Source organism: Mizuhopecten yessoensis, unplaced genomic scaffold, assembly GCF_002113885.1.
Source record: "Mizuhopecten yessoensis strain PY_sf001 unplaced genomic scaffold, ASM211388v2 scaffold10733, whole genome shotgun sequence".
NCBI lineage: Eukaryota > Metazoa > Mollusca > Bivalvia > Pectinida > Pectinidae > Mizuhopecten > Mizuhopecten yessoensis.
Window position 1 is genome coordinate 376509 of NW_018408694.1, and position 15156 is coordinate 391664.

The 15156-nt window shown below is 37.5% G+C and overlaps 1 protein-coding gene across 1 annotated transcript in view; it reads left to right on the forward strand.

Annotated features, from left to right (window-relative positions):
* Positions 1–14707, forward strand: part of LOC110462030 (dnaJ homolog subfamily A member 1-like) — a 16944-nt gene extending 2237 nt beyond the window's left edge. The window contains exons 2-6 of the mRNA XM_021515802.1: positions 3700–3839; positions 6067–6364; positions 6944–7171; positions 9416–9646; positions 11562–14707. Coding sequence (XP_021371477.1) covers positions 3708–3839; positions 6067–6364; positions 6944–7171; positions 9416–9646; positions 11562–11881 — 1209 coding nt within the window. The 5' untranslated portion in view covers positions 3700–3707 and the 3' untranslated portion in view covers positions 11882–14707. The remainder of the gene's footprint in view (positions 1–3699; positions 3840–6066; positions 6365–6943; positions 7172–9415; positions 9647–11561) is intronic.
* Positions 14708–15156: the final 449 nt, after the last annotated feature.

Sequence of the window (15156 nt, forward strand, 5' to 3'; positions counted from 1 at the left end):
GTCTGGTACAGGTGGGATTTGTTTACGTTTTCGAGGCGAGGTGTCCGCCATATTGGATTTACCGTTATACTACCCCTTGGGATTTCAACAGCATTTTTCATACCAAGAACGGTTTTGACAGATTGGCATATATATATACTTATTTTAAGGGATAATTACTGAACATTTGTATATAATTTTGATGGATGTACTCGGTTTTATAAGGAAATTGTCGCTTCTGCAATATTTCACAATCTCCGCTCCTTGCGTTTCCGCCATGATATTTGTAATATAGACTGTAGTAAAGTGACGAGGGATATCGAAGATAAAATTCCTACCATGTATCCATTTCTATAACATGGACAAGCACGATAAATCACCGTTCTTCCAATGTTATAAAAGTGTGACGAAATTTTGGCGCGGCGCGAAAAATCAATTGGAGTTATCTCCCCTTAGCTTGGGCATAGCTACATTTGGACTAGTGAACCCATAATTTTAATAGTCCAACTGTGAATTTGCTAGTCCAAATTACAGACTGGTCTTTTTTACAGCATGAAGTTTAAATTGTGATCTAAATTAGGAAATTATTAGAAATCAAAACAAAATGTCTCTCAATAATTAACTTAAGAAACGGAGCATGGCCGGAACGTGATCGCCAATTATCCCTTATACAGGATTACTGCTGTTTCCATCGAGCTTTTAAGCACTATAGCCAGAACCGTACATTTTTCTTTCATGTTGGAGCTTTTTTTTTTTTGTCTGTCCACGGACAGGCTTAGCTGGGTTGAACCTTTCCTCCAACTTAGCAACATCGCCATGGTTGGTTTCACGTGGTTATAAACCAGAACTACTAAAATCCGGAACCCAGTCTCGCAATCGCTTATCGAAGCTTCGACGAACACCGTATTTTACCATAGGATTAAAACTTGTGACAAGCTTTATAGCGCAAAATATATACCATTAATAATATTTTCATTATTTTGGAGGAAAATTGCCACTAGTCCAGTCGGACTAGTTAAATATTTTCAATACTAGTCCAGACTAAAATTTACTAGTCGTGGGCATCGGACAAGTGCCTAACGTCGCAGACTGAATGTGTTGATCGTTGGCGACCAGGAAGCTCAATTGGTAAAGTGCATGTGTTCGTCAATAGTTTGGAGTGTCACCGGTTTGAACCCTGGTCTGTTCTTGCATTTTCCTTATATCCTGTGATCATGACAGCAATGACGGTAACCAACCCTTGTTTCAACGCATGGCAAGGGGATTCCCAGACATCGATACCCAGACATCAGTTGTAAATAGATGTTTCTATGACGATGGCGAAGACTTACAAACAGGAGGGAGGAATGTTTAGCAGAACAGTTTCAACTACACTGGGTTGAACGTCAGCGACCAGAATCGAAGCTCAATTGATAGAGCGTCTGTCTTGAGTTCAGAGGGTCCTGGTTTCAAACCCCGGTCTGCCTGTGCCTTTTTAGCCCACCATCATCTGATGGTGGGCTATTCAAATACTCTGCGTCCGTCATCTGTCCGTAAACAATTCTTGTTATCGCTATTTCTCGGAAAGTACTAGAGGGATCTTTCTCAAATTTTATATGTATGTTCCCCTTAGTCCTAAGCTGTGCAGGGCAACTTTTGAGACTGATCGGATAAACAACATGGCCGACAGGCAGACATCTTGGATTTTGATAGTGAAAGTTTGTTATCGCTATTTCTCGAAGTACCAGAGGGATCTTTATCAAATTTTATATGTAGGTTCCCCTTTGTCCTAAGCTGTGCAGGGCAATTTTAGAGACTGGTCGGATAATTAACATGGCCGACAGGCAGCCATCTTGGATTTTGATATTGAAAGTTTTTTATCGCTATTTCTTAAGAAGTACTCTGGAGCGATCTTTCTCAAATTTTAGATGTAGGTTCCCCTTTGTCCTAAGCTGTGCAGGGCAATTTTTAAGACTGATCGGATGAACAACATGGCCGACAGGCAGCCATCTTGGATTTTGATAGTGAAAGTTTGTTATCGCTATTTCTCGAAGTACCAGAGGGATCTTTCTCAAATTTTATATGTAGGTTCCCCTTGGTCCTGAGCTGTGCAGGGCAATTTTTGAGACTGGTCGGATAAACAACATGGCCGACAGGCAGCCATCTTTGATTTTGATAATGAAAGTTTGTTATCGCTATTTCTTGGGAAGTACGGGAGGGATCTTTCTCAAATTTTAAATGTAGTTTCCCCTTGATCCGTCGTTGCGTATGTTATATTTTGAGACTGATCATAAAAACAAAATGGATTAAAAGAAGAACTAAACAGATCTTTTTCATATTGCAATGATCGATTCTATTTCTTTCACATTAAGTACTGTACTAGTAAATATGTGAAATGACAAACTCACTTTGAAGGTTGGCTTTCATACACATCAGTATTAAGTTTAGATCAAAAGTTACCTCAAGGTGCATTTACTGTTAACATGACTCGATCAAACAGATTAGAGGAAAGAAGAGAANAAAGCTAAGAAAAAAGAGGGAGGTATGTAGAGAAACTGGTCTTGGGTCATTCATCAATGACAAGGTAGCCAATTGGTATCTAGCATTTGTCTAGACTTCTGAGGATCCTAGGTTCGAACTTCGGTCTGGCCGTGCAGATTTCCTCTCCTGTTACATTACATTAGTAGTATATTGCCATTTTGATATGCTTTAAAATTTGAATAAGTTTGGGTATGAGGTATGTAGAGAAACTGATCTTGGGTCATTCGTCAATGACAAGGTAGCCAATTAGTATCTAGCTTTCGTCTAGACTTCTGAGGGTCCTAGGTTATATTCGGTCTGGCCGTGCAGATTTCCTCTCCTGTTACATTACATTAGTAGTATATTGCCATAATGATATGCTTTAAAATTTGAATAAGTTGGCTGTTACAGGTTACTAATCAGGATTTTGAAGCGTTTGCATATGGTCAGTCATTTTGAGTGAACAAACTTATTCCCTATCGTACGAAAGTAACAGGAGAAAAAAGAGAAATGCATGGCCAGACTAAGATTTATTTAAACATCATGGGACCCTCCAAACTTCAGATGAACATTTTAACCAATTGATCATGAGCTTTCTAGTTGCTGGCATTCAACTGGTACCCTGTCCAGCTCAAGCTCTTCCTTTTCAAAAGTGTTTGACCTGAAGATATTACTATTTACAAACCCATATTAGGAAATTTCCTTGCCAAGTATTCCCCCCGTGCTCACAGCCACTCATTAAAAATGTACTTAATTCCTGTTTTTGGAGTCTGACCTGGGTTGATTGTCGGTGATTCGGTAGTTGAATAGGTAGAGCGTCCGAGAGTTCAGAAGGTCATAGGTTTGAACCCGGTCTGGCCGTGCATTATTCGATCTCCTGTTACAGTGGTGCCTGCAGCTGTCTGTGACCAACACTTGTTACAAGTAATGAGTGTATGCTTGGTAAGGGGATACCGGAACCTGGGTTGTAAATTGTTATGTCTTCAGGGGCGAAGACTAATAAAAAAAAAGGGACAAATGTAGCGGAATTGGAGTAGGTTGATCTTCAGCAACCACATAACTCATTTGGTAGAGAGTTGGTCTAGAGATCGGAGGGACCCGGGTTTGAACCCCGGTCAGGCAGTGCATTTTTACATTTCCTGTTACTCTTGAAGCTTATAATTATATACAGACAAATATTGAACAAAACACTTTATTTACAGCAATCCTTTTCTTTTTAAGCAAGAAAAATGGTAAAGGAAACTGCATACTACAAAATCCTTGGTGTTGAGCCAACATGTACACCTGAGGAACTAAAGAAAGCATACAGAAAACTTGCCTTGAAATACCATCCCGACAAAAACCCTGATGAAGGAGAAAAGGTATTGTATTCAACAAAAAATTGTGTAATTATGTGACACAACAGGGTTCTCCCCAGAATTTTTTTAAGCTGATATGTTTCATTTGCAACACACATTCAAGACGGACACGCTAGTATAATACCTTATCAAACCTAAGGGGGGGGGGGGATATTATATTATGTTTTAAAAGTTACTTTTATTTACCAAACTTCTTTTGGTGAACATTAAAACTAAAACCAAGGAAATAAATAAGTGTTTCTTATGTCTGAATTTTCAGCAATATTATTGTTTTAAATATTCTAATAAATAATACAATTTATAGAAACGTGTATGAGTTTTGTACATTGAATAATAGATATGACATTTGTGGCATTTGTCTCTTATCTTTACATTTGTATCCCTTACTTAATCCCCATTAAAAATTATTTAAAAGAAGAAATTAAAAGCTGTTTGTGCTATAGGGGGAAACACTTACATGAAAAAGTTTATATCATAGTTCTTTTTATTGTAAGAGAAAATGTTTTAATAGAATGTACAGTGTTTTTATTTCCTCCAAGACTGTATTAAATACTGCTGTCAGTAAATGTGATCATTTTATTTGAGCTCTTCTTCATTAAAAACGACAAATCCGGATTTTCATTCCCCTTTCCGGTTTCTACTTTTCACAATCCAAGATGGCGACCATCACTAACTGAATACACACGCTATTTCAGCGTTGTCAAATGCAATCATATGTGAGTAAATTAATTTATAATAGATGTATTAAGTGTTTGTTTTGTTAATCCAACAGTAGGTATCTCAATTAATCACCTATTGACCATGCTAAAAGGATCCGGTGGTAATTGCTTTAGGCTCCAGTGAGCACGCTTGCCGGACACCTATGGGCTTGTCGTCCGGTCCCCCTCCCCACTTATTAAAGGCCCCCTGTGGCAATACGCCTATCGTGCAACTGACCAGTGGGGTCATTGCTGGACTTGGGTCAGCCGTGTGATTTAATCAGCGTCAATTTCTTGTGTAAAAAGACCACATTCAGTACAAATAACAAGGTGATACGGTTCACAGTCTAAGGTGATACGGGTCAATTAAGCTGATACGGCAGGGAGGATTTCAAATTGAAGCTGATACGGAGCCGTATCAGCTAAATGGCCTGGGGAGAACCCTGCACAATATTTTTCAAAAATCTACTATTAAAATGAGTTAGAGAGAAAAATTGTCATTTATTTATTAACAAGAACACTAATCATGCTTTTAACTCATTTACCCCTGAAGACACATTTGAACTCTTCCAGTTCAAAGGTTGGAACAGTTCATTATGAAATTTCAGTGGCGAATGTGTTAAGGTAGGTAATTTAGTAGTGAATCAAAAAAATTAAAAGTAGTTTTTGTGGAATATGAATTTTGCATCCTACATTAAATTGAAGCATTGATTGATAGTTACAATTAATAAGTATATAATAAATTTACGAATTTCAAACTTAACCTTGATTGGTTAGTGTTCCTATTTCATTTAAATTGGTGGGACTAAGGAAATTTAAATAGATACTTCGGGAAACCTGAGATAATTTGATATAGATAAATGATAATAATATGCTTATGTCAGATTATCACATTTACTTAGTTAAGTCACACAATGACTTGGTTAAATCATGTTATAGTAAGTGTTTCTGGTATCCTGCATGACCTACCCTTGATTTTCACGCCGACCCTAGACATTTCATCACCTACTTTGTCTAGAACTGAATTCTTAGCCAGGCAAGCTCACAGCCACTCATTAAAAAATGTACTTAATTCCTGTTTTTGGAGTCTGACCTTATTTTTGACAAATAAATCGCCATTGTTATGCAGGGAAAATCTTGGAATCTGAGAGCAGTGGGCCATTTCAGCTATTTTTTAGTCGATATCAAAAAAAATTGGAACATGCAGGGGTCATTTAGTTTTATGAATACATGAATAAAAAAATAATAATTCCGGCATGTTACCCAAAACATATTATCTATTTTTGGCCCTAACCTTGTTCCCTGTGTATCTTTGTCTAGTTGCTATCAGTCAAGTACTTTAAACATATATCCAGGTGAGCAATACTTGTTAATTATGTTTTGGCCTTAACCCTGTTCCCTGTGTATCTTTGCCTAGTTTTAAGCAATCAGTCAAGTACTTGAAACATATCCAGTTGAGCGATACAGGTCCTCTGGGCCTCTTGTTAATTATTTTTTGTTCTTACCATTGTTGCCTGTGTATCTTTGCCTAGTTTAAAGCAATCAGTCAAGCTTATGAAGTGCTGGCTGATCCAAAGAAAAGGGAGACGTATGACAGAGGTGGAGAGGAGGCCATAAAGGGAGGCGAATCTGGAGGGGGATTCAACTTCCATTCACCTATGGACATTTTTGACATGTTCTTTGGAGGCGGCGGTGGAGGCCGACGGGGAAGAGGCCCATCCAAAGGGAAAGATGTTGTTCACCAAATCAAAGTTTCCCTAGAAGACCTTTATAAAGGGGCCACAAGGAAGCTAGCACTTCAGAAAAATGTAATCTGTGATAAATGTGAAGGTATGTAATATTTTCTGTGATAAGTATTATGTCCTGTCAGACAAGCAATATGGTGATAAATGTAAACCATGATTTATTAATTTAAGTTCAATCAATTTTACTTAATTTTATAAAACCTTATTGGTAACATTCCTCAGGGTCCTAAATACAATGTACTGTCAGACAAGCAATATGGTGATAAATGTAAATAATGATTTATTAATTTAAATTCAATCAATTTTATTTTATTTTATAAAAACTTATTGGGAACATCCCTTAAGGTCCTAAATACAATGTACTGTCAGACAAGCAATATGGTGATAAATGTAAACAATGATTTATTAATTTAAATTTAATCGATTTTATCTTATTTTATAAAACCTTATTGGGAACATCCCTTAAGGTCCTAAATACAATGTACTGTCAGACAAGCAATATGGTGATAAATGTAAACCATGATTTATTAATTTAAATTAAATTACTATTATTCAAACCTTATTTGCAACATCTCTTAAGGTCCTAAAATCTGTAAAAATAAATAATAACGATTCCTTTATTTTCGCCACACTTGACTAAATCTGTATGTGTTGATTGTTGTAGGTCGTGGTGGGAAGGAGGGAGCAGTAGAGAAGTGCACACCCTGTCGGGGAACAGGTATGCAGGTGCGGGTACAACAGATCGGTCCAGGGATGGTTCAGCAGATTCAGAGTGTATGTGGAGATTGTCAAGGACAAGGCGAGCGCATCAACCCAAAGTACCGCTGTAAAAACTGTCAGGGACGCAAAGTCAATCGGGAACGCAAGATCCTCGAGGTCCACATCGACAAAGGTGGGTAAACGTTTGCCTTTGCTGGGATCATTCTAGACTTGATTCACTATCGTTTATGGGTAGTTTCCCCTACAGAAGAAAATTCCCATGTTCTTTAAAATTCCCCCTATGTACTTCAAAATTCCACTATTTCAAGAAGAAAATTTGTCTTCAAAATATTTCCCCTACATGTTTTCTTTAACTCTTTCCTTGGGGAAACGAGAAAACTTTCCTGGACATTTTGCTTTGGGACACGGGAAACGAGATAACTTGTTTTGGAAAACCCCTTTGTTCAACTTCATTGTATTAATAGCTATCAACCGTGAACCAATCAAATCACTTGTCAGGGGGATTCTATGTACACGTCATATCATTTCTGTGCGTTGATTAGTCAGTTTCAAGGTTAGCAAAGGTCATATTAAATGCTATTCATAAAACGAAAGTATTTCGTCAGAAAAAGGCGGACCAACAATTATTTTTTGAACAAATGCTTCGGGGATTTAGGTAGATTTAGGTAGTGAAGCCAATTTCGAACGGTATTGAAGTGGGATATATAATAGCATTGGAGTTAAATTATTATCCTACATTCGCTATGATTTATTTGTACAATGACGATGATATTTTGCTGGATCTAGCTTCGAGATAGAGACTGTACAGAATTGACAACAACCCGATTCCGCCATTATCGGCAACGCAGGTTTGAAAGTGAACATCGATAATGATGCACTGCCTTTGGAATATTTCTAACTCTTCATGTATGACAAATTGTTTTCAATTATAGTTATTGAAACAAACAGTATTTTTTTACCAATGTAGGGCTAATCGCGGCATAAATCGGAATCAATTTGACCGTATCAATCTTTGTTTATATTTGACATGTCTTGTCGGGACCACGTCGAGTCGGGACCGACATGTCAGCCTCGGAATTCGAATAATTATTTTGCCTGACAATTTTCACTGGAATTATTGAGAGATTTTCCCTTTATAATTATTGATAACAGATTCTCTAACACAGACCCAAGTTTTTGTGACCAAAATGACAGCACATAATCATAATCGGACTCAAAAACGCGTAGCATTGAATTACCTGTAATTAACACACCTGCATGGTTATATATGTATTTAAACTGACTGATTGAACTAATATCAAATAAACATCAAAATAAACATCAACATAATATGAAAGTGTGTGAATGTCTTTATTTAAAAAATATGAACAAACGATGAGCTATTATCAATGGACAAGACACTGAACATTTTACTTTGAGTTCACCTGTCTTACCTGGGTATTTATAAGCTGTATAGGAGCAGGTTATGTCATAGTTATTAAGTATGATATCAGAATAAGAGTTACTTGTCATCAAATGTCAACATGTAGTGCATTTTGATGAAATTAATGAAAATAACAAAGAAATTCTATTAATTATCAAATACTTTACCTGTCCCTCATCTGTACAGGTAGTTATAGGAAATGGGGGGAAATATGCACTGTAGACGTAGGACCCACTAGCAGGAAGGGTGGCCACAGACTAGAGCCTGAAAATGAGTGGGAAAATAAACACTAAAATAGAACTAAGACAGATATTCATCATTCATGTGGTAGTATTTTAGTTACAAGTGGAGAAATACCAAAATTAGAGAGGGGAATTTTCCCATATTTGGCCATAAATGATAAAAAGGCCTGTATGTATATATACATGTATCATGATACATATCCTATGATCAGCAGAGAAGCATAGCATGCTGCTGCTGATTTATAAGTTGTGTAGACACACCACCCCAAACAAACAAACCTATTTGGTGTGAATTGTAATGACACTTAGTGAAAGGGATGATTACTAAGTAATATATGGCTGCACTGGCCAATGAATTACTGAGACTAATACAATTTGATATAGAGAAAATTCACAGACTATCATGGTCAATGTTCAGTTTAACGTCACAACATGTCAGTGATGACGTTTTACAGACTCTTTAACAGGCTGCTTTCCCCTGGCTAAAAAGTGCTTTAATTTCCAAAAATGAAGAAACAAATCTGGAATATCTTCCCAATTTCAATAACAATAATGCCATATTTTCCCAAATCATGTAGGAACAGGCTGTTGTACAATTAAGGTTAAAAGATCACTGCCTGTAAATGATATTATATATATATATCAATTATAATTTTTGTATTAAAGTATAGCAAGAGTTTTTCACTTTCAGTAAAATGTGAATATATTTAACGATTAATATATTTATTTTGAAAGCTGCTTTTGTTTTGAGGTATGAAAGATGGACAGAATATCCGTTTCCATGGCGAGGGCGACCAAGAACCAGGACTGGAGGCAGGCGATATCATCATTGTTTTGGATGAAAAAGAACACCCAACATTCCGACGTCATGAGAACGACCTTATTATGGAAATGGAGCTGGGTCTTGTAGAGACACTTTGTGGCTTCCAGAAAACCATCCCAACGCTGGACGACAGAACACTAGTACTCACCAATATACCAGGTAGGCTCAGGAACACTGGACGACAGAACACTAGTACTCACCAATATACCAGGTAGGCTTGGTAACACTGGACGACAGAACCCTAGTACTCACCAATATACCAGGTAGGCTCAGTAACTCTGGACGACAGAACACTTGTACTCACCAATATACCAGGTAGGCTCAGTAACACGGGACGACAGAACACTTGTACTCACCAATATACCAGGTAGGCTCGGTAACACTGGACGACAGAACACTTATCCCCACCAATATACCAGGTAGGCTCGGTAACACTGGGCGACAGAACACTTGTACTCATCAACATACCAGGTAGGCTCGGTAACACTGGACGACCGAACACTTGTACTCACCAATATACCAGGTAGGCTCGGTAACACTAGACGACAGAACACTTATACCCACCAATATACCAGGAAGGCTCGGTAACACTGGACGACAGAACACTTGTACTCATCAACATACCAGGTAGGCTCGGTAACACTGGACGACCGAACACTTGTACTCACCAATATACCAGGTAGGCTCGGTAACACTAGACGACAGAACACTTATACCCACCAATATACCAGGAAGGCTCGGTAACACTGGACGACAGAACACTTGTACTCATCAACATACCAGGTAGGCTCGGTAACACTGGACGACCGAACACTTGTACTCACCAATATACCAGGTAGGCTCACTAACACTGGACGACAGAACACTTATACTCACCAATATACCAGGTAGGCTCGGTAACACTGGGCGACAGAACACTTGTACTCATCAACATACCAGGTAGGCTCGGTAACACTGGACGACAGAACACTAGTACTCACCAATATACCAGGTAGGCTTGGTAACACTGGACGACAGAACACTAGTACTCAACAATATACCAGGTAGGCTCGGTAACAGGACAGAACACTAGTACTCACCAATATACCAGGTAGGCTCGGTAACACAGGACGACAGAACACTTATACCCACCAATATACCAGGTAGGCTCGGTAACACTGGACGACAGAACACTTGTACTCATCAACATACCAGGTAGGCTCGGTAACACTGGACGACAGAACACTTGTACTCATCAACATACCAGGTAGGCTCGGGAACACTGGACGACAGAACACTTATACCCACCAATATACCAGGTAGGCTCGGGAACACTGGACGACAGAACACTTATACTCACCAATATACCGGGTAGGCTCAGTAACAGGACAGAACACTAATACTCACCAATATACCAGGTAGGCTCGGTAACACTGGGCGACAGAACACTTGTACTCATCAACATACCAGGTAGGCTCGGTAACACTGGACGACAGAACACTTATACTCACCAATATACCAGGTAGGCTCAGTAACAGGACAGAACACTTATACTCACCAATATACTAGGTAGGCTTGGTAACACTGGACGACAGAACACTTGTACTCACCAATATGCAAATCAAATTGCACTGCATCTCTCCATTTGAATCTGGTGAAAATTAACATAATACTCTGGCTATAAATAATGCTACCCCATCCAGTGATTTGTTTGCTCAATGTTACAGCTGAATACAGACAAAAAGCTGTTTCCCCTAGCTAAAAGGACCATATTCCCAAAATGACAAAAACTGAGGAATATATTCCCAATTTCAATACAAATATTGCTACATTTTCCTAATTCATAAAGGAACAGGCTGTTGTAATATTTAGGTAACAAAAACGCTGCCATCAGATAAGTGGCCATTGGCCTCTTGTTCTAGAAGACTTTACCCTAGATATCAGTGTTCATAGTAATTATACACAAGCCTGTCAATGTCAGAATATATGTGTAGATTGGTATGGTTTTGTTTTGAAAAGTATTTGACAGAATTAACTGAATGTTCATGTTTCTGTTTCATTTGGATTTTAACTGAATGTTTGGTTTCTGTTTCAGGGGAGGTAATTAAACACGGCTCCATTAAGTGTATAATGAATGAAGGTATGCCAATTTACAAGGACCCATTTGAAAAAGGACGACTTATAATCAAATTTAATGTAAAATTCCCAGAAAAAATAGACCCTGCTTCTGTCGGTCAGCTGGAGAAGATCTTGCCAGCGCGACAGGAAGTAATTATTCCAGACGGAGCCGAGGAACATGACCTTGTTGATTTTGACCCAAAGGCACAGTCAAATCGCCGACGAACAGAAGCTTACGGGGAAGAAGATGACGGTGACGGTATGGGAGGACAGAGAGTGCAATGTGCATCACATTAGTGTTAGACCAAGAGACATTTTATAAACGTACATTTTTACTTTTCCTTCGGCCATTGTGCAGATGTGTTTGATCTTGAAGAAAAACACAGGGGATTTCAAAGTGGATAAATGTCTATAAAGATGATGAAATAACTGGGTCATGTATTCATGAAACCATTTTCATGCTCGAGCATGGATTTTGCACTCAAACTTAATTTCTTTTTCCACCTGTTAATTATTAAAAAAAATCTTATTCTGTCAATGATTTGGGGGGGTAATGTGAAGAGTCTACGAGCTGAATACTGTTTTCAATGTTAACAATTGAGTTTTTGATCGTTTGACGTGATTTACAGTAAACCTACATACCCCAGAAAACTGGTTGGAGTGCAGATTCCATACTTGAGCATGAAAATTGTTTCATGAATATGAGCCCTAGTTGATTACACTCTAGAATAAGTGTCTCTAATATAGATAGTTATATCATGGTTAATTCCACTGTGTTTTAATAATATAGATGATTAAATAACCAGTGGATTTCACTGTGTGATAAATGTCTATAGTATAGATAATAAAATAACTGGTGGATTTCACTGTGTGTTAACTGTCTATAGTATAGATAATAAAATAACCAGTGGATTTCACAGTGTGATAACTGTGTATAGTATAGATAATAAAATAACTGGTGGATTTCACAGTGTGATAACCGTCTATAGTATAGATTATAAAATAACTGGTGGATTTCACTGTGTGATAACTGTCTATAGTATAGATAATAAAATAACTGGTGGATTTCACAGTGTGATAACTGTCTATAGTATAGATTATAAAATAACTGGTGGATTTCACTGTGTGATAACTGTCTATAGTATAGATTATAAAATAACTGGTGGATTTCACAGTGCGATAACTGTCTATAGTATAGATAATATAATAACTGGTGGATTTCACAGTGCGATAACTGTCTATAATGTAGGTAAACAACTTGTTCTGAATATTAATTTATATGTTATTGTGCCAGTGTCTGAGCAAACAGAATAAGATAAATAACTGAACACATTCTGATCACATGATGGGAAAATTGTCCTATACATTATATAATGATACGCTTTTTGAGAAGGACCTTCATTTTTCTGCATTGAAAAAACGATATACCAGTAGAGGCAAAAGCTATAGAAAATTGCTCTGATGTGCCAGAAATTAACTTTAAGTCCAAAATCCAAAACTACGGGGGTATATCTAGCTTATTGTGATATAGTGTTGTGTGTGCCAGTCAACCTGTGCAGGTCGGATATAATTAGACTTTTTTAAACATTTTAATTACACTACCTTTTTTTTTTTTAACATTGATAAAAACATCTCTTTATACATTAAATATTATTTTCACTCATTTTATTGTACTTTTAGCATTATTTCAGTAAAACAGCTTTTTAAGACATTCACCCCTAAAGTCACATTTGAACCTCACCAAATCAATGACTAGGCCATTCCAGTTTAGATATGAAGGGGTGATTGTGTTAAGACAAAGCCAGCATTGTCCATTAAAATAGATTAATACCATCACTCTGTCACAGGTAAATACTTTACCTGTATATGGTACAAAGGGTCACTCTGTCACAGGTAAATACTTTACCTGTATATGGTACAACGGGTCACTGTCACAGGTAAATACTTTACCTGTTTATGGTACAACGGGTCACTCTGTCACAGGTAAATACTTTACCTGTATATGGTACAAAGGGTCACTCACACCTGAAGGCTGCTGTCCAACTTTTGTTTCCGCGGAGTAGTGTTACATACTGTAGCATGTTACATATATACTAGGGTACTTGATAAGCCCAATGCCTGGGGTTTATCGATTAACATGTGTGAGGTCAATTGAGAACATCCTATATATACCATACAAATATAGGCCAGGTAGATTTTTCAAAGATTGTCTGTGGGCTAGCTAGTACTCTAAAATAAAATAAATTATACAGCTGTTGCATACAAGGAATTCTTCAGCATTGAACTGCTTTCAGTTGGCGTTCATATTGATATGGATACTGACTGCAGTGTGACACATTCAATATGGAGGTCTAGTGTTGTTTTGGATCCTGACTGCAATGTGACACATTCAACATGGAGGTCTAGTGTTGTTATGGATCCTGACTGCAGTGTGACACATTCAACATGGAGGGCTAGTGCTGTTATGGAATTTGTTGCATTCCAGTTGGCGTTCAAATTGGCTATTGAATACCGACTGAAAGCTGTTCAATATTTCTTTAATTTCATAGATAATCAGATTTATTTATTAATTTCAGAATTAACCTCAAGTAAATTTATGTACGGTGTAGGCTTGTTTAACAAATAGAACGGAGGGTCAGTGGTATCCATCTAAAGTTTAACTCAATCACCCCTGAAAACACATTTAAATGATGGAATAGTTTATTATGAAATTTCAGGAGTAAATGAGTTAATGATGACATCATAATGATTATGTCAACACACGAGTGATGTCATTCATAGCTTACGTAAATGCCATAGGTCTAAACTTGGTGGGTTGAATGAATTGAAGGCGTTTGAAAAGTGTTTTGCTTACAATTGTACAATGTATATAAATAATACAATGTAATACAAGAGTACAACATTGTATAACAGGTAATAAATAATACAAATGGTCAACAGATTACATACAGGTGTACTTAATGATATGTTACAGATGTGGGTATACAATTGTGTCAACGATTTTCTACCTGCGTACATATATAACACGTATAAAACTGACAATTCTAGGTAATATTTGTGTTTTAATGAAATATATGTCCATTCTTGTATACATGAACTGGGAATAAAGTAATGCTTTACATATTGGTTATTAGTTCATTTTGTCACAAACATTAACATGTTTTCTATCAGTTCCTAGCTATAGCCAGTGGGTGGTTGACACCAAACATTAACATGTTTTCTATCAGTTCCTAGCTCCAGTACTGTATAGCCAGTGGGCGGTTGACACGAGACATTAACATGCTGTCTATCAGTTCCTAGCTACAGTACTGTATAGCCAGTGGGTGGTTGACACGAGACATTAACATGCTGTCTATCAGTTCCTAGCTACAGTACTGTATAGCCAGTAGGTGGTTGACACCAAACATTAACATGCTGTCTATCAGTTCCTAGCTATAGCCAGTGGGTGGTTGACACCAAACATTAACATGCTGTCTATCGGTTCCTAGCTATAGACAGTGGGTGGTTGACACCAAACATTAACATGTTATCTATCAGTTCCTAGCTACAGTACTGTATAGCCAGTAGGTGGT